At 39.7% G+C, this 20,994-nt stretch overlaps 1 protein-coding gene across 1 annotated transcript in view; it reads right to left on the bottom strand.

Annotated features, from left to right (window-relative positions):
- Positions 1-9,119: 9,119 nt before the first annotated feature.
- The window catches only part of SLC25A36 (solute carrier family 25 member 36), a 30,586-nt gene continuing 18,711 nt past the window's right edge, over positions 9,120-20,994 (bottom strand). The window contains exons 5-7 of the mRNA XM_062498880.1: positions 15,774-15,840; positions 14,021-14,310; positions 9,120-13,301 (exon numbers count right to left, since the gene is read on the bottom strand). Coding sequence (XP_062354864.1) covers positions 13,108-13,301; positions 14,021-14,310; positions 15,774-15,840 — 551 coding nt within the window. The 3' untranslated portion in view covers positions 9,120-13,107. The remainder of the gene's footprint in view (positions 13,302-14,020; positions 14,311-15,773; positions 15,841-20,994) is intronic.

Here is a 20,994-nt window from a genome sequence, read left to right as displayed (position 1 = left end):
TCTACAGGAACAGCTTTCTCCCCCACAGGAAGAGCCTTCCCCCATCTCCCCACCCCCCAAGACTCCTTCTGTCAGCATTAGTCTCAATCAGCACAGTGCAGTCACCTGTTTTAGGAATTATATAGTTCCTAGCAGGAAATAATGGGAAACAGAAAACTTTCTCAGGAAGGGAAGAAAGAAAGGAAAAAGGAAATAAAAGGAGAACAACAATTTTTTTAGTAACAGTGACAAAATTTGTAATAAAGACCAGCTGCCAGTGAATTATTTTATTACTAGACAGATGAACTGAATGCACCTTCAAGTTCCACACACGTTGTTATTTATATCCAGAGCCTGTCAGTGCGTGGCTAATTCCCACTGAGAGGGGAATGTGATTTACTGGTGGCTGTGCACAGCTGCAGAGCCAGGAATGGAAGTGTTGACTCCTCCATGACTTTAAACAACCCCTTCACTGAAGGACTCTCTAGGCTTGAAGGTCAGACACACAGAGTGCAGTAACACCAGGACAACAGTTCCCCAGAGTTAGAGGAGCAGTTTTAGGTGTGCAGCAATGAAGGAGAGCTAAAAACCACTGGAATATTTTTTCAGGATAGCCTTATACTGTACTGCTGGAAGAGCAGGAGTAGGCTGGCACGATGGCATCAAATGAGAAAGATTTATTTAGGCAGGTTAGGAGGGCAGAATCAGGCCCACAGAAGGATGCAAGCAAAACTATTCTGAGGTTGCATTTCAATGGTGTCATAATTTCATTTATAGCCAAAAGGAAATTTAGTGTCTACAGAGCCACAGAAAAACTTTATACAGTGAGTCAGTGCTGCAAACCAGCAATTGAGAGCCAAGATGCAGCAAAAACAATCCAAGGGAGTCAGTCTGAACTAATTGCTGGGGTGCACAGAAGCTGGGCCAGCTGTGCTATTTTGCTAACTGTAAGACACAATAGTTGCCTGATTACTCAGCTTGTTTGTGCAAATATGATGAACTGTTTTAAAATAAAAATAAGACAGCATTTTTACTATGCAAATCCAAGAACAAGGCAACCCAGGCCACTTTTCCAAATGCAAGATGCTACTCAAGAGCAAAAGAAAGCCAGCAGAAAAAGGGAAATCAAGGAAACTCTCCAATACAAAGTACCTATGGCAAGTGAGTCTTTAGAGGGCTGTTGGCACTACTGTCACAGGTGATACAAATTTCCATGGACTCTTGCTAGGACAGTAAATTAGAGCAGTTTCAACACAAGAAAGCCAGGTTTTGAGGCAACCTCCCAGTGGAACAAGTAACCTAATTAAAGATGAAGCCTGGTAGAGTTATGAATGGCATAGGCCACAATTTCCCACAAGAACCTGGATTGAACCACACAAGAATCCTTGTTTGGTCCTACATTTCTGAGTGAGAGGGGACTAATTTCTTATATGCCTGTAGATCCTTTGGTTGCTACTCAAGCCTTGGATAAGAGTCATAGAACAGTAAAAATACAGATTTATACCAGCCTGGCTGACTGGCAAAATTCTTCTGGGGAGCTGGGCAAGGATAGTTTTAAACTGGAAAAAATGACTTATCTTTCCAATGGTCTTTAAGCTCCTATTGTGTAGTCCTCTGCCATCATCCCCAGGTCACTTCTAAACCATAAACTACCTGCAAATCACACTCTTTCTCAATAGTAGTACTAAACCTGCACATTAAGGTCCCATTTCTGCAAATTTTATAAATCCTTGGTAGGTGCATTATTATCTATCTAAACAGCAGTACCACAGACAGCACAAGGTATTAGACATTTTCATGTTATAAACAACTTGCTTACTAGAATTTCCCAGGTTTATCAGCCACAGAAAGTATCCTTAATACCAACCCGTACAGAAAATATTATCAATGAAACTTTACTAGAAGTTTGACCTACTAAAGACTCTTTCAAGTAATACATCCACTTCCAAACATTTATCAGTCATGTGAGGAAAAGCACTAACATGTCTATATATTGATATAAGTAGCTTTATCCAGGCTATTCAAGACCTGGCTCTTGGCTTTTTTTTTTTTTTTTTGTTAGAATTCCCACTCTGAATCACGTTTTTATATTGACTAATTATATAAACAACACCTCTTTCTAGTGTCTTACACCCTCATCCCTGGAGGGCAGCGACATTTCAGACAGCTCTGCAAATGGACTCTGTAGGAAATAGAGTGGATAGTTCACTTGACTTGTTAATTCTACAACTTGCTCTTAGGTGCCAAATGCATTGTAAGCAGCATGAGTCAAGATTTTCTGATTGACAGTTAGGTTGATATAATCAGAAACTACAAATACAGAATGAACCTCAATCATAATAAGCACAACAAAATGTTACAATCCAGCCCTAAGAGCTTGATCTCAATAATTTATATGTACATCCCTTTACACTTAGTCACCTTAAATAAAAAGTAATTCTCATAGTGTTTTACATACTGAGGGAAAATATGAGAAAGCACAAATATACTTCCTTTCCTGTCCTGTGGGACTCCAGATGTTATTTATGAATGTGAATTTATGTGGTACTTCTGTTCTGTAAGTGCTATGACCCATTCATGTTTTATTGTTGGTGACCCTACTGCGCTGCCCATAATTCTGACTGTAAGGTATTAGCATTGTCTTTAACCTTCAGTTAAAACCTAAAGTGCTTTCTTAAGCAATATTGAACTTTTCACCATGTTAGAGACTTTCTGATCATGTTTGAGATATTTGATGCCCTGAAACAAGGAAATAATCAGCATAAATTATTCTTTTAGATATTCATGTAGTTTTACCTTTGTTAATTCCCACTAACCTGGAGAATCTGAAGTGGGGGTCCACAGAGAGGTGGAAACACAGCTGGGAGAACAACAACTGGAATTGCTTTAGCTGATATGCAATTCCCAGAACACCACACCACTGTTTCTGCACTGAAATTCCTATGAATAGAAAAACAGTGGGAAAACCATACTACTGTAAGAAAAAAAAAAAAAAAGCTGCTTTTGATAGAAGGGGCTAAAGCTGCCTCATGAAAAGACAAATTTGGGCCTGAGAAAGTCCACCATTTTGCCCAGAGGGAGAAGTGCAGTCATTTTACACTGAATAGGAGGGTTGGCTGGCAGAAAAGGCAGCAGATCAGATTTTCACATACTTGCTAAACTAGCAGTTTCCATAAGTGAAAATGGGTACTCTTCTATAGCTCTGTTTTCAGTGTTCTTGATCACCCTCAGTCCACAGACCAGAAATGCCAAGGTCAAGAACAAGTCCCCAGTTTCAGAGTAAAAAGTTCAGAATGACCTTTTACCAAAATAGGCATCTTTTCACTAGTCCCTCTGGGTCTCCTGGACTTGCTCGTTTTTCACAAAGAACCACTTGGTAACACTTCAAATTCACAGGCTAAACTACAGCTCTGTTAAATTGTATTACAGGTAGAAATGCTTTTCTTTCCACTAACACTCACCTTTAAAAACTAAACTAAGAGAAAGCTAAATTGAGAATGTTTGACTACATAATTTTTCTTAGTTTGCATGCATTAATAGTAACCTAAAACATTCTGCATTAATCAGAAGGCAACTGACATTCCAAAGGTGCACATCTGTAGGTGCACACAGACGTCCTGCTCATAGAACCACAGAAGGGTTTGGGATGGAAGAGACCTGAAGGATCATCTCATTCCAAACCCATCTGCCATGGCAGGGCCATCTCCCACTAGACTAGGTTGGTCATGATTAACACGCCTCAATGTTTCATTAGTAATATTCATCAAAATCCAAAGTCCCTCAATATAATCCCATAGAAGACTAAAGCTGAGATTTTAAATCATCTCATATTATAGTCACCTCATCAGTCCTTCCTCTAGAAAGAAGGACCTCTAAACCTACTTAGGCATAATAAACGCTTTTGAGAACACTACTGCTAAATTGCTCCCTTCAGTGGAGTGAGCTGATAATTCATTTCTCCTTATGCAAAGTTCAGTTGACAATTACCTCAATTCTTTTCTTTTGTCTTTGCCTTTATTTCACTTAAGAGAGTGAAGTAGATAGGGTCAGTGTGAAAAACACTGTGTAGTGGAGGTGCCATGTCAGAGAGGTTGGAACAAGATGAATTTAAGGCCTCCTTCCAACCTAACCCATTTTATCCTTCTCTTCTATATAGCTCACCTATTATTTTTCAGGGTGACTTTACTGATTTCCACTCTTAGCCTGCCTTTAGTAGAGGCTGCCAAGAATGCTCTTTAGTCTCCCAGCTCAGGATGGTTGTGGATGCTTCTGTTACAAGCTTGTTTTGCAATGCCAATTCAGTTTTCATGCAGAAAAACTGCTGTACTTAGTGAGATAATCTTGTTTTCTCCATTACTGCTTTTATCATCAAAATCTACAACTGAAAGAAAAACACACACACACACCATAAAGAGGTGCAAAGTAGGAGGAGTTTTTGCTCTTTGTTAACAGTTTAAAGTCACCCTTTATTCCCCCCTACTTTTATGTCTGGCTCAAGTAAAGAAGGGCAACACCCAGTGCACCAAGAGGTCTGGGAATTGCTGCAGCTCAGGAAGCTAAGGAGAAACCTTCTCTCCTTTTTCAGAAAACGCAGACCAGAAAGATGGGATGTAATTGAGTAAGGTGTATATACTTGCTAACACTGAATGCAGTTCAGAGCCTTGTTCATTCCAGGGACTTGAAGAAGTAGTTGAAACATCCTTCTCCAGATGCTGTCTCTTTGCCCGGATCCTTCTTTAGGAAGGGATTTATAGTGCTGAATCTTATTTCCTCTTCAGGAACAGGAAGCATGTCAGATACTGCAACCACATGATGCCAACTCTCCATTTGAATAACGGGTTTTTCCCCAGCTAGGGATGAATAAAGCTGAAAGTTCCACAAAGATTTATCTTTCTTGAGCTATTTGGGAAGAAGGGGGATGGTCATACAGTTTTGTCTTTTCTGGCAAGTCAAATCTCATACTCTTACTCACCTTCAGTACCTTTCCATCTCTGAATCTTTAAAAATCCCATCCCTCCCAAATTAATTCTGATCACCTTTGCGTGGAGGGTGAGAAGGGTGAGAAGTGACAGCTCAAGTGAAAAGCTCAGATCCTTGGAATTACAAGAATGCTGCCCACAGAAATATCCCATCATACCTGATGATCTCTCCATGTCTCTGCCCTGCCATAAGGAAACAATCTTTTACCCCGGGAAAGAAATCTTAGTTGTGGCTGCCCTGAGCTCTGGGGAATGCTGGCTCTGACTGGATCAGCCCTGTGTGTCCAAATGTGTATTTAGTTTTAACAGATCTAAGCTGCTCTTGCTTGAGAGGCAATATTCCACCGACATTCCAGCTATAAAGGTTTGGCAATGGTTTCCTCCGTTTATGACAATTAGGTACTAGGGCAGATATTTTCTCCCTAATGGGGAAAGGTCAATATTTTTATACTGTTTTTGTGATATTTTTTTTTTTAGTATTGCAAAGAAAGCACTTTAAATCTTTGTTGCCTGAATGAATTAGGGAATGACATTGGACCACCCTACAAGCAGAACTGAATTATTGTAATATTTCAGTATTTCCCCTCAACTAGTCTCTCTAGAAAATCTGTCAGTGATAATAGATCACTTTTGTTTCAAGTAATTCAAAGCAAGTTTCCAAGTCTCCAAGCATATGCAGAATGAATCCAGCTGGAGCTCCTCAAATCAACTTACAAGTCATTGCAAAGGCCAGAAACACTTCCAGTGGCAGTGCAGGGTAACAGAACTCTATACTTTTGCTGTTAACTGCGTTCCAGAAGAGACAGAATGGAAACTAATACCTCCAGAAATGACAATAAAAGTATCTGAGAACTATAATGAAAACTTAGCAGCTTAGAAACAAATTCTGCTTGCCTGCCTTTAGCAGCCAGAGGGGGGAAAAAAAAAGCTATTTGCACATCATTAAGAGTTTTCTGCAGGAAATAGCATTTGTGGGCAGTGAAAGTCTTAACAGAAGGATCTGTCTTCAACAGTTTCCTGGGAATGAGGAAGGAAACCCTTCCCCAAGAAGACCTCGATCCTGGATAGACTGAAAGAGAATACCTTGGGAAATCCATTGTGACTTCTCACAGAATTCCTTGAGGAATGACCCATTTCTGGGAACAGACTGACAATTACTGGGTTTTCTTGGCAAGAAGGGTAATTTCTTCAGCATTCACTTCCTTTCCCTAGCCAAAGGATAAATACAGAAACTGGGGAGCACCTTCTCTCAGGTGGTGTGCTCTCCTTTCAGCATCCATATCCAAAAAGCTCTTGCTGGTGCTCATTTTAGCCAGTCTATCCTGAGAGAATATTGATCAGTCCTAGGAGAACTGGCCTTTAGTCTTTAGAGGGAAGTGACCTGAGTTCACAGAAATATTTCTGCTGCATTCTTGCGGAGGTAGGAACAGCACAGAGTCTGATGTGGCCCTGAAAGGTATCCATATTACCTCCTCAATGGAAGAATCCAGCACAGCTAAACTGGGATAAAAACTGCAAAATTGTATGTGGAGAGCTTTTTTCCCAAGTGAGAACTGCTGACAGAGGGGACACCTTTCCCATTTAAAAATACTGTTACACATCTAAACCAAAAATCACAAAAACACTAATAAAACCAAACCAAATCACATTACCTTCTTATTCTAATATACTTTTGCCTGTTTCTTCTTGTTATGCCAAGGATATTGCTTTTTATTGCTCTAACTCAGATGTGTAAAACTTCCAGATTTTTATGCTTTCCAGTGAAATTCTCAGCCTGTAACTTGGCAACTTGTAGTTTCTCACCAAGTTCCCTTGAAAACTTGACAGCAGTGGCCATACATTTCCCCCAGTCAGTATCCCAAATACTTGCTTAATGCAGAAGCTCACCCTTACATGCAAACAGTAATGCAGAAGGATGAACTGGCCCAGAACATTCCCTATGAAAGCCATGTATTCTCTCATAGCATCCCAATATATGACAATGTCATTCTGTCAATCCTCAGACACTGACAGAAATATAATGCTGCCTGAAAAGCATCATGTAGTACTGGACCAGTAGAGATTCAGATCAACAGTGGAATAACTTACATAGCTCAGCTACAGTGATTAACTGCTTGAAGATATCCATAAAGAGAAAAACACAATAATTGACCACACCAAGTGAATTTGACAATATCAAGACCAGTTTTTCAGTCTTCTGAAGTCTTCTTCAGAGGCCATCAAGAACTTGCAATATTTACCAGCCATCCAACAGTGCCCCTTACAAAACACTTGCTCTTTTAGCCAAGATCTTACTCATGTAGGAATAAATAAGATTTCCTTTGTGGCTCCACATCCCATAGTTCCACAAAACCCCCATACAGATTGGCTCTCCTGCATTTATTTCCTGTGAAACAGATTATCACAAATAATCATCAGCTTATTTTAACACCAGCAATTCTTGCTTACTGGCCAGTTACCTTTAAGTCAATAATGTACTTGCAAAAGAGGGATGTACTCTAGAACTCTGTTACAGACATGGGTCTGTAGTTTTCCTGATTAATCATTTTCCCTTTTTAATACAGGTTCTATGTTATCTAATATCTAATTAAAAGGTGACACTCCTATATTGAAGTATTTGCTGCCTTACTTGCACAGTGTATTTTGGAAGTTTGGGGGAATGACCAAGTCTCAAAGCAGGCTGCTTTGCATTTTGGTTACACTCCAGACAATTCCAACATGCACTTCCTCAGTCCCATCGCTAGTGTCTGCTACAGAGCTGATAACCTTCAAACAGCCAGAGATAATGAGGGAAACATTGTCTTTATAGAGATTTATCTGGAGTTACCAGCATTTCACCATCTTGAGCTTGTCTTGGAAAGCTTCTAGTCAACTTCACACAACCTCATCACTGAGATGTCTGAGCCCATTCTTAGAAGCATCCCTTGAAATATTTCATCTACACAGACAGAAGATCATGTGCTCCAATCTGCCTTCCGCAGTTCAAGACAGCATTTTATTTCCATCAGTTTGCTCACAAAAACTGGATTCCAGTCCTGGCATTTCTTGCCTTCTGCAGAAGCTATGCAAGAAGATAAGGATGTTCTGAGTCAGCACAGAGCACAGTGGCTGGCAGCAGCACATACAAGATGAGCTGTTTGTTTTTGAAGTATATTTTATTGTAGTGTAAGCACATTATCAAATTTAAGGGCTTTCCTTTGTGAAAGACATGATGGTCAAGCCTCAGGTGCTTTTAGGCTGCATCTCTGTCAGACTGCACTGCTGCATTAATGCCAAGTCATAACCAATTAGCATTTTAAATACACCTTCATTTTACACACAGCCTTTTTGACCATGGCAAGCTCAACATAACCCCTCCAGCAGAAGGGGTCGTAAAGCAGCATGAACTTCAAAACATCCCCACAGACTTACCCTGAGCTCTGCCCTGCCAAAGTGCCTCCTTTGCAAGGTAAAAGTGAAAGATCAATTAGAGACAATTCCAGCTATGCCAGTTAGGGGCTTATTTTTGGATGTGTCAGGGATAAGCACACTGGTTACCTGTACTGGTTCCAGAGGACTGATGACCTCCAAGCCTGGCTGGCCTGGGAGCTGAAAAAATGTGGCAAGGTAGGGCAAGTCACAGTAACACCTACTGAAAGAAAAAAAGCTATCGCAGATGTGTGCTGATTCAATGCAAGTTTTGAAGTAGTTTTGAATAGCTGAAAGAATAAAATCAGAGACATCGAGCCTTCCATTGAGCATTCCAGGTTTAGCTGGAATTACCAGCATTTCACCATCTTGAGGTTGTCTTGGAAAGCTTCTAGTCAGCTTCACACTACCTCATCACTGAGGTGTATGCAGAAGGGAGGCCAGTCATCTGTATTAGAGGCTGCAAAGACTCAGTTCCAGAACACACACACTGAAGGGGAGAAACAGCAGTCACCAAACAAACCCCACGAATGAATCTGCAGAATGATTTGTGAGGAAGCTCAGGGTCTTCAGATCAAACACCAACTACTGTAAGAAAAACAGCATCAACATGGAACAATGTGTCAGGTTCCAGGACTTGGTTATAACCTCACATGCAATTAACTCTGAGCATTTTAAGGAATTACTGCCCTTCTGTTTTGTCAGCAGTGGCTGGTGGTAGCTGGCACTTCAAATGGACACGAGTTTTATGGTCACTAGCTCCTGAATCTTACTTGACAGACAAGATTGCTTGTTTCTGCAGAGGTACCTGTGTTCAAATCCAACTGCACCAACACGTACTGCAACTTGAATCGTCCATGAATCTCTCCAGAAAACCTCTACTACAGGTACAATACACACACCTTATTTTCAGCTACTGTAAAATGGCACAAGATAAAAATAATTCACTGGGTTAAGGATTTTTTCAATTTTAATCACAACTGTGCAGGCACTGGTATGTATCAATAATAGAAAAATGAAAAGGTTAAAAACAGTGTACAGTTAGCACAGCAGGCAACATTTGAACAGAAGCATGTAATTTTAATTTGCTTTGAAGTTTAAAGCAATGCAAACAAGAAGTTAACTATATAAATACAGAGTAAATGCACATAGTTTACAGCCAACTACATGTATGCAAGAATAATAGCAAATCTCACATGGGTACTGAAGTATTCTCAATCTGTCATCTGTGAGTATTTAGCTACGACTCTGAGGGCATAGTTACCTTCACATATGCAGGGTAGGCAGACTCTTAAATAGAACAAAAAACTTACATAACTCAGTCTTAACAGACAGAAAGTGGAAAAAAGTACATTTACCTAGGCACATTTCAGCATTCAGCTTGTTTTCCAAATCTGAACAGTTTAAACAGGAAGCAACACTTATAAAGGCTCTCCACTCTTGTCTCTGGAAGCATTCTTTTACAATGCGGCAGTCGGAGGAATGTTGCAGAAACTGTCATTAACAAACAAACAAACAATCCGCTGTCATCAACACCTCAACCAGCCAGGGAAGATGCGGAGTGCATACGTAAACAGAGATGGGCAGCGTTCATGGCTAAGCAGACAGCCACGTCTCTCTCACAACTACAAGCAGAAAATCCCCCAGCTCCCTGGTGCAAGCCCGCTTCCTGGCACCAGAGCAGGATCCGGGCAGACAGAGCGCATCTCCCGGCGGGTCAGGAGCGGCTCGGGGCCGCCATTGCCGGGACCCTTCCCACGGCTGCTCCTGCCGCCTGCCGGCTCCACGGCGGCCGGGACAAGAGCAGAGCAGAGCGCATCCCTTCAGAGCTCCGCACAGCCTGTCCTCTAGCACACACCAGCGGGATGCCAATACATGGCATCCAATTGCAAATCAAGGTGACCGAGTTTAAATGCACTGCTTTCAGCTCTGTGGTTTAAGATATTACTGAATGAAGCATCTTGTTATACTCCCTTTGAGTTTTTATAAAAAATACCAAGAAAACGATATAAATAAAGATCTTTGGGAAATATATCAGAGGTAATTTCGCAGGTACTCGTAGTTTAAAAATATTGAAAAATCCCAAGAAATTTTGGGGTTATGTTTGGTTATGCAAAGGAAGCCAAAACGATCACCCCTGAAGTTTAAAAACAAAGCTGGAACATCCTTTAAAGAAGTGGAGTAATAAACCAATTGTCTGCTTTTAGCTGTTATCTCCCATATTCAACTGTCCTTGATAACATGTCCTACTTACCAGCTCCAGGGGCTCTGCTCTCACCCAGAGAAGGCACACATGCAGTACCCAGGGAATTCCAGGGAATACCCAGGAATAGGAGACAAGCACAGAACCAAGGGACAAGATGTCCAGAGGAAAGAAACTCTTATGAAGCCTAGGCTACACCAAGTGTTCACTGTATTCATGAACTCCAAAGCTGAGAATGGTCTTTGCCAATTTAAGTTTTGGCTATGACTAAGTAATCTAGATAACCTGAAGAGTGAGATAGATAACCTGAAAGTGATAACCACTTCCTACATCACAAAAATTACAGTGAGTCACTATTCCTGCACTTATTTATCTGAACAAAAGCACCACATCAAGGCTTAAGTCAGTCATATATATAATCCAGTCTTTTCCTAGAGAGACCACTAGAAAAAGCCCACTTTAAAACACATTTAAACGCTCCTTTCACTTCTTTGAGACAATCAAATTCACCATGGTCACCCCTCAGACCCTGTTAGGTCTTTAAAAAGAGAACATTTTCCAAGCAAGGATGTCAATACAGCACTGCAAGGTCAATGTACTTATTATGGGTGGCTTTCAAAGGATGAGCAATTAATACAGAGAATTACATGAAATACTCAAATACTTTGACACTGTGTGGAGAACAAGGGTCAAAATAAAGGAAAGAAAATGAGAAAAACCCAGGCTGATTGTACTGCAAGCTTTGAGGTTTTTCATAGAGCCTCCAGAAGCACTGCCACAGAGATGCTATGGAGTTACAGCATAAACTCCTGCACAGCTTACACAGAAATCAAACCACATGCTTTGTTTAAAACCAAACTGCATGTTTCAAACACTGTTTGATTCCAGATAATCAGTAAGAGGAAGAAAAGTCGTAAGCCCTAAGAAGGCCACAAAGTGCATAAGAAGTCATTAATAAAATAAAGCCATTGCACATGACACACAGTTCAAGTGTACTGAAGTACCACACTGGAAGAGCTGAGCACAGTTCTGTCCATGCCAGTGTAGCAGCATTTATATGGAGAAAGCTATTGACCCCAATTTATAAATTATCATCTTCCTCATAAGAATAAGGGATGCAGACTGAGAAGATACCTGTCTGGAAAGCTGTAAAACTCCTGTAACATTCAACTGCTTGACACTCCAGTTGTATGATTTTTAAAAGTTCTGCAAATTCTGACAGAATAGACCAGCAAAGCCTCACTGCTGAATGCAAAGCATTATTTTGCAATTGGCTTACAGAACAAAAGCAATGCCTGAATTATCAGACAGTGTGGATGACAAGATGATAGCTCAGTACACAGGCTCAAGCTGACAGAAGTGTTACAGCAATTATCAGGGGGAATGCTTTCAAGAAAGTACCTTTTACAATTTCTCCATCCTTCTGCACAGAGCCTGTCTGCACTGACAAGATCTATCACAACTTCAACTGGTTTCTGCTTTCTGGTCACCCTAGCCATGGTCACATGTGTTCTCCCCCAGTACTCCCATATAAATACTGGTAATCCAAGGCAGGATTTGCCAGATATTTAAGGGTAATACAGCTTGTGCTTAGGCAGCATGAAACTGAGTGAATCCTGTCTTCACAAAAGGGAGGCTGAACTAGTAGAGGTTTCTCATCACATTACAAATACTTAAAAAGACTAAAAGTAGCATTCAGCAACTTTTCTTAGCTGTGTGAGTTACCTGAACAGGTTGGCAAGGAAAATTGATGATAGAGGACTGTGTTTCATAGGCCTTTCTTACTTAGGAAAAATTCCAGAAAAGAAACGGGATAATGCAGCAGGACCAGAAGTCCACATACACCAACATTAATAGACTGATAACCTGAAGAGTTGAAAAAAATCAGATCCTCTCTAACCTACAACACAGCTCAAATGAGGAAAAAAAAAAACAACCAACAACAAAAAAGCTACAACAGGTATCACCTTTTGTAGTGAAGAAATAACTTTTCTGAGTCCCTGCACCATATTTTGTCTTGAGGTAGCAACTTGGAAAACTTTACACACCACTACCTCAGTCTCTTTATGAATCTTCAGAGCAACTAAATTGAAGTTTCAGGTATAAAAGTACTGTCTTGCCCATTCCTCCAACAGGAAACTGTGCAGTAAAACAGAACAAAAATGATGTAGTTGAGGGCAATCACTAAGAGAAGGTAAGAGGACTGCCAGGAACGTATTTCCTGTCCCCTCCCTCACCCATCGGGTCTCTGAAGATAACTCAATGGCTTTGTCTAGATTAAGAGACGAAAAGAAAAGAATAATTCTGAATTAAGAGATGTATGAAGGCATTCCCTAAGGGGCAGTTCCCATTTGTCACATTGACATGAGACCACACAAAGGCAGCAAAATTTTCAGAGTTGCCCAAAATCAACCTTCTGTTTTTTCCACAGCTGCTTGTTCCTGATAAAACGTTCCTTTTGCCCACCACATCGGCATTGACATTCAGTGGTCCACTCCAGTCTTTCCATCTTCCACCTTCTTCCACCTTGTCACACTGCTATCCATCAAGTAAGTAGACTACAACTTCATAGGTGGACATCATGATAGCGGTGTTTGGAATCTGTCTGATCAGGTGTGTAGTTAAACCTCGGTAAAGGGAGCCATACCCTTCCTCTCGCACAAGCAAAGAGAGTGTCTGGAAGAAAGATCTGTATTTTGTTCCCTCTTCTCTTAGTCTTGTTCGTACAACCTCTGTACAAAGAAAACCAGTGGAAAAAAAGAAATTTGAGTAGTTACATTCACCACTTTTCATTATTTTTCCCAGCAACTGATCAGGGATCTCTACACAAAAATATCCCTCCCCAAGTTCTCAGTCTCACAACTCCTCTTTAAAAAAAAGGAGGAGGAGGATGAACAGCGTAGCAAACCAAGTAGGTGTAACAAGAGAGCAAGTATTAGGCATTTGACTAGACAAGGCAAGTTGATTTCCTTAGCCACAATCCAGAAGAAGACTGTTCCTTGGGGTTACATTTTAGCTCAGAAGTTGACATTAGTTGAGTACTCAGTTCATTAACAATGTATACAAACCTAGTTTGCAGGAAGATCAAGTGCAATTGACACACAAACTAGACAGCCTGTTTCCCTAGAAGGGAGACAAGAACTTGCTGGCACATGATGGAAAATTTCTGAGTATATGGAAAGATTCCAACTGAAAAAATATTTCTTTGAGTATCTTGGGCTGTGCCCTGGCAAATCCCTTGGCAAAATAAACATTGCCTAAGAAAAGGTCGTGCTGGATATCCACTGTAAAGCACTTCCATTTCTGTATACCCACATTGACCTGCTAAATCTGGTACCTAGACAGGGAAATATTTCTTGAGCAAGTAAACCAAAGTTGGCTACAAATCTGACTGAGAAGACTCCCTCTGATGGATCTCACTCAGGGTCTCAGCTGCACAGGTCCCACTTACCATGGGGATACGCTATTGATGTTGCACACGTTTTGGAAGTGGCAGCAGCCATCATCATTCGAACAAAGTCCGATGCTTCTTTAGCTGATTCATCCTCACTGTCCATGGCAGAAGCAGTCTTGTACTCGAGTAATTTTTTCTTAATACTCTCATAAATGACGAAGTGAATAACAGTCTCAGATATGCCTGCGTAGGATGCGGACATTCCCCGGTAAAAGCCTTTAAAACCATCCAAGCGATAAACCTTGCGGACACACTCAACAGCGCTCATCCGCTTTTCTCCTCGATTCCTACAAAGGACAAAACAAGTCTGAATATCAACTGGTGCAACCCACAAACTGGGAAGTTAAACAGGTTTGTACTGACAAGACTTAGGAGATACTCGACACTGAGGCTGAGGGGTTACAAGTCACTTGGCAGTCTCCAAGGCCTTCAGCACCAAACACAGGTAAAGCATGACATGGAACCCAAGCCAAACTTCACACTGTGACTGAAGAAAAACTACCACAGAGAAATGTCAAGCAGCTTTAGGCCTCCCCAACTCTCATGCAATGAAGTTCCTAAACTCTTTGGAAACAGACTGCCAAATGGGCTATCGATGTCAGCGACTCATGAGAAAAATGACTATTTCCTTCTGCATAATGGACTTGACCTAACTGCTGCCTCAGTAAAGAGCTCCACAGCATTCAGTGGCTAAGAGTTGAAACAGCAAGCCCCAGCATTACAGCTCTCAAACAACTGGTCCAGCAACCAGTGCAACACTGGGAGCTGTTACTTGATTGAACTAGGCCACTGCTGATGTCAAGGGAAATGATCATTACACATACCTGTTTCAAGCAGTATTTGGCAAATGAAGTTTTATTCCCATTTTGAGCTTGCTCACTGAATTGAGCTGTGCATACTGAAGTAGTTAGAATACTGTAGACAACTACACAAACTCATGACAATACTACATGAGATGTGCTTCACTATAGCTGCAAGTGCAGGCACATGGATTGGGCCAGCAGAGGTCTGAGTGAGCAAGTCACAGAATAAAAACAGCAGATAGCCTCCTAAGGAGTTATGGTAACTCATATGGACACATATGACCATATGGCACTATACAGGCCTCTCCCTACAGGTTTAAATAGATGGGAATACAGAGGTCAGTCTTCTTTCCTATTTGCATAAAATTCTACTTCCATTACAAGTTTCACAATAAACCATTTCTGTAACCAATTATATGGTAAGTTCAAACAATTTATTGACTATCCCATATTAGAACAAATCCTGTTTCTATCCATGACAGAACTCTTTCCTTTTTTATAGGCTAGGATTCATTGTAGGTTAAAAAAAAAAAAAAAAAAAGGCACAACAACAAAGAAAACAAACCCTGAGGATGCTTAAAGCCTTTTTCTAAACATTTGCCATAAAACTGAATCCATATTTCAGGAATGTTTAGCTCAACAGTTAAGAGACTATATTCCTGCATGAAAATATAAGCATATGGTTTGTAGAACATTATTTTAATGAAACTGTTAATCTTGTAATTAATTTCAAATTTGCTGGTCAGTCTACTACAGTGCCTCAAGCATGTCTCAGAATGGATTAAAAAAGAGAACTGATAGTGTAACTTGTAGAGACACCAGCAGCAACTTGCCAAATCTGAAATGTTGAATGTTTAAGAATTAATTCTATTTTGGAGTGCAGAACAGATTGACAACACTTGAAAACAATCTTGTCTCAGCAGTGATATTTCCTATTGTCACTTTACCTTGCATCAAGCTGCAATCGTGTCTTTACCAACCAAATGGGATTAGTTGTTGTGATCGCAGTAAAGCCTAAAAAATGTAAAAATAACAAAATTAGAAGTGATAATATCACAAGAACAGCTGTATCTAAGCTCCAAACGCACACAGTTAAGGTACAGTGGATGCAAAAACTCGGACTATACTGATTGTTCTGAAGTCCCCATTTTACTGACATTTTGTGAATCCATACAGCCAATAAACACTTAATATTGTTTATAAATTTTACACTAATGTTGAGTAAGATTGATTCTTAGCAAGAGATGCCCCATATAAAAGAAGCCAAATTAAGTACAGTTCTCTGCCTATCTAATACCAACCCTGTTTTGACACCACAGAACAGCAATGCCAACTAGACAAATATCAGCCAATTGGGCAAAAAAGTCAGTAAGAATGCATTGCAGAGACAGCAATAGCAATTTGACATGCTATAAAAACATGGCCTCAATTTACTTTGTTACCTGAAATACAATCCGAGTTTAAGAGCATGCAGACTGAATAAATACTACTTCTGGTGCAGTTAAAAGGCATTTGTTACTGTAAATTAAGAGACCTTTTAATACTGAACTATAAAGAGCAGTTATATTTGAGTGCTAATCTTTATTTAGTATTCAAAGCAGAGATTGTTGGCTGGCCTTGGAATACTTTTACAAGCATATGAGTGTTTAAATTGTTAAAAGTAAATACTATGACTTCTAACTATTCAGACAGACAGCAACTACTCAGGCTTGCATAAGGGCTGAGGGTTAAAGCTTTGATTTTCAGTCCACTAAAGAAAACAAAAGAAAAAAACAAAAAGAAAAACAAGAAACAAGAAAAAAGGAAAAAGAAGTAAGAATCACTCTTACTTCTGCACAACTGTGCAAAGAGAGAGAAAGCAGAGTGAAAGGCAGCTCTGAAAAAAAAGTAAAATTAAAAAAAAATCATCTCAAGCAGTAATACCACACATGCACCATCAATGAGGTGTCATGTCTGCAGGAGAGAACAGGAAAAGGGAAAAGCTGGAACATGGCTAGGCAAGAGATGATAAATTTAGACACTTGCTCTAAGTGACACATGGCTGGTATATAACTACAAAGACATACTGCCCTCCAGCAAGGGATGGACTGGGGGTGTGGGGAAGGACAGAGTTACCTTGTTCAGTGCATGGCTGGGGCACAGTACTTATCCAGCAACAGGCTATTGATAATGTTATCAGATCACTAACAACTCACAGGAATAAATTTAGCAGAACTGGTTGCATACATGTTACTCCTGTTCAATGACAATCTAGGTTTACATTGCACACAAAGGTCTGCAATACTCAGAAATGCCAGGGGATCTTAACTGTTGTAAGGTTTGATTTATGCCTACCCCCAAAAGGTCATTATGGTTTTCAGTTCAAGTTCTAAAAACAAGTTATCAGAATTGGCTGTTACTAAGATTGAGCTGGTTTTCTACAATAGAAGAATAAAAACAGAGTGGAGGCTTCTGGTCATTTTTCTGATTTAAACAGATCTTTAAACTGACTCAAACTTCTTAACTAAGCAACTTCCTCTGGTAGATGGTTTGGAGTTGGCTTTTTTTTTCTGATTCACTACTCATTTCTTCCCTATATCTCAGTATTTATATAGCCTTCCTATGATGGAGTGAAATTCTAACAAGCCAAGAGTTTTATACCTCTATCCATGGAGGTAAATGACATAAAAACTCACAGCACTGGGTAACTACTCTGCCATAACAAGGCATGGGATGTTTTAAACACCACATGTGCAAAACGGGCTCTGTAGCTCAAGCAGTCACAGCCTGTCTGACCTGTCACTTAATATCACAGAAACTCCACTGATTCCAAAAGTGCTTGAACCTGAGTTCAAGTACACTGAAAGGAAACTCCATTCTTGCATGATTTTATTTCTTTACACTGGCACTGGACATTTTAATTTTGTTTGACTTCCAGTCCAAGTCTTTGTGGCATGAAGTACACTAGGAAATGCACAGAACTGTAAAAAAGGCTTTGAAATAAGGGGGGGGGGGGGGGGGGGGGGAAAATCACTCTCCCTCTCTCTACCAACACATCTTCCAGGGAAGATTTCTCTAAAATCAAAACTAGTTCTCAAGTCTCTCCTAGTTCTTAATTAGAAGTGAACAAGGACAAAAAGCCTTTTGCATTCCTATTTAAGTAGCATGTTTTGGAATTTGTAACTCTTAGACAGTAACAAAAGTCTTTCTCCTTCATATTCAACTCAAAAGAAGGGTGTCTGCAAATCCTGAATCTGGAACAGGCAATGCATAGGTACCATCGTGGCAGTGGCTGAGTGACAGCAGTGACTGTATTCAGGTTGGCTGGGAAGAATATATTGGAAATTTCCACTGAAAAATGGTTGGCACAGGATGCAGCCCCTACTCCACTCAAAACTGTACTCCTGGAGTCACTCTAAGCATTATTTAAATGCAGCACCTCCAACAGTAGGATCAGACACTCAGCAACATGGCCAATATTTTGCCCATGGCTCTCAAAGGCCTAAGTTGACAGTTCAAAACAAAGTTTCCAAATCAAAGGGCCTTGAATAAATCAGGTTTCAAGATGAGATGACTACAGGTCAATTCTTACAGCCAATGTAGCAAATGCAGTTACTGAAGAAAAATTAACTGAATGGTGCTGACACCAAGGAAAGCCCTCCAAACAACAGAACATATCATTTGGGATTCTTGAGAAGATAAACTTCAGTTTTTAAATACAGAAAATCTGTAGCAAAAATATTAGTTAAACTAAGCTTTGGGGGCTTTCAACAACTGCCATGAAGCTCCATTGTTTCCTTTTTTATTTTTAAATGCCTCAATTATCTTTATAATACTTTACAAAGCCTCAATGTGTTGAACCCTCAAGAAAGATTACAGATTCATGAAGAGTACAGATAAATTTGGCAATACTACAGACTCCTGTAGTTTTATTTTACTGTATCCCAGTTTCAGACAGAATTATCTCAATCTACTTTTTCAGCTATCACAGCTACTGACAGGTAAGATCCCAGGTATTCCTATTATGCATCATAGTTCCAAGGATAGGGTTGGAGCTTTTAAATCTATAAGCCAGTGTAATTGATACAGACACATGTGAATATGGAATGATGAATTAAAATTTAAAAGCAGTAAAATAAAAACAAACCAAAAGAGTAAACAGAAAGAGACAGAAAGGGTTATATACACATATTAAAAGAGAAAAAGAAAACAGGTCTTTGAAATAAATGTGACAACACAGAATATCAGCTGCAGCATTTTAAAGGCAGCTCTGGAACACTGGGGAAAAAAAAAAAAAAAAAACCCAAAATGCCTTGTTTAACCCAATAGGGGCTTTCAGCTGACCAGAGCTAAGTACAGTAGCAGGTATCAGGGAAAGGTATTTCCTACCTTTCCCTGAACGGCACAGAAAAAAAAAAAAATCACTCTAAACAGAGTTAAGGAAAAGTGATGTCTTTGCACAATGCACATCATCTGAGTTCAAGCTACAAGTGTCTTCCCCTTAGGTTGTTTATTCAATAGATATCACAAACCCAATGTGTGGTTCTTACACTAGAGGCTGCAAGAGATGCTCAGTTCAGTACTCACGAGGTTTAAGTTAGTCCATATTGCTGCAGGAAGTGACCTGCGGAGGGGGAGCATGAGATGACACGATCTCACTCTTTTCACGGGAGAAATGTACAGTAAATGCCTAAAATAGACACAGGCTTTTCTGTATCATAACAACAAGCAGTGACCTCATCAGACACAAGTGTACAAATCAAATCCCAGCGGAAGGATTTGTCTATTAGTTATTGGGAAATCTAACTGTTTGCAGGTAAAAGTTTAGGAAAAAAAAGAAAGAAAAATAATCAAAACAGGCCACAGATATTAAAATAGATGTGTAAAATGCACTGAGTACTGAAATTTCTGCTCATTTGCAGCAGTTTAATTTTACACCTCCAAATACTTACCTATATAGCAAATTTACAAGTGAACTCTCCTTCTTCCCCACTCCCTTGAAAATATTGTTCAGTAAAGCTAGCCTAATCTTGGGATGGAAAAGATGCCTTGTGAAATCCAACTTTCTAAGATCAGTGAACTGAATATGTATTTTATTTGATATGAATTAACTGTGTACATAGTACTAAAAACGTACAAAGTAATGTATCTCTAAATAATAAAGTGGTCCCTGTCACTTTAAAATAAATAAATAATTTAAAAAAATCTGCATTTGGGTTGGTTTGCCAGTAAAGTTCTAGAGAAAACAGCAACAGCATACAAGGCAAAGTAGCTTTGCAGCAGATTTGCAACCATGTTGTCTGATTGAGGCTGTGAATCATTAAAAAAGCAAACAAGAAAGCCATACAGGAATCAAGTATCTCATTCAGTTCTCTACAGCTTTTCTTCTCTGTGGTGAGAGAGGCTGAGTGCAATGAGAAGGCAGAGATAACAGCAAATCTGAGAATTTAGCCTAACTTGGAAATGTCCAGAAATCAACTCTCTTCACACAAGCAAACAGTCTTATAGCAAGCTTAGATCTATTCCTTGCCCTAGTTTGCAAAAAGAGAACCACGATAGGCTGAGGAGTAAGCAAAAAGGATTGCTGAGTATTTCTTCATGTCAACACAGATATTTTAGGTATGAAGGGAATATGCTCTATATGCTGGAAACTAGCACAGCAAAAAGACTGCACTCATTTCTGTTTGCATAAGGCATCAGTTACTAATATGCACATATTACTTCACTCTCCTGGGGATAAAATAAACTTAGTAGAAGAATCTTAAAACCATAAATAGATATTCTGAGAATGAAGAATCAGGCCTAAAACCAACCAACAAAAATTAAAAGTGCTTAAAATATTATACCTCAGCTTTTCACAACCAAAAACACCACGTGCAGAAAGCAATCCTTATTTAATAAGGACATCAAGTCTAGCCTGAAACATGTATTAGCACATGACACAAATAAACAATTTAAAGTTGACTAAAGTTCACTACTTGCAGTATTTTCATAAAACAATGTTACAATTATTTTTAAAGAAATGTGTTTTTGCATCATTACTGTATTTTGCAACCTACAGGAAAAGCTTTGTAAATGCAAATCCTGCTCCATGCTAATTGGGTATTAGACTTCATAAAACAGAAAGGTCATATCCAAAAAAACACCAACCCACCAAAAAAACACCAACAAATCAACAACCCTCATTTA

This window comes from Cinclus cinclus, chromosome 10 (assembly GCF_963662255.1).
Source record: "Cinclus cinclus chromosome 10, bCinCin1.1, whole genome shotgun sequence".
In the NCBI taxonomy this organism is placed as follows: Eukaryota; Metazoa; Chordata; class Aves; order Passeriformes; family Cinclidae; genus Cinclus; species Cinclus cinclus.
This window is presented reverse-complemented; position numbering and strand designations above follow the sequence as displayed.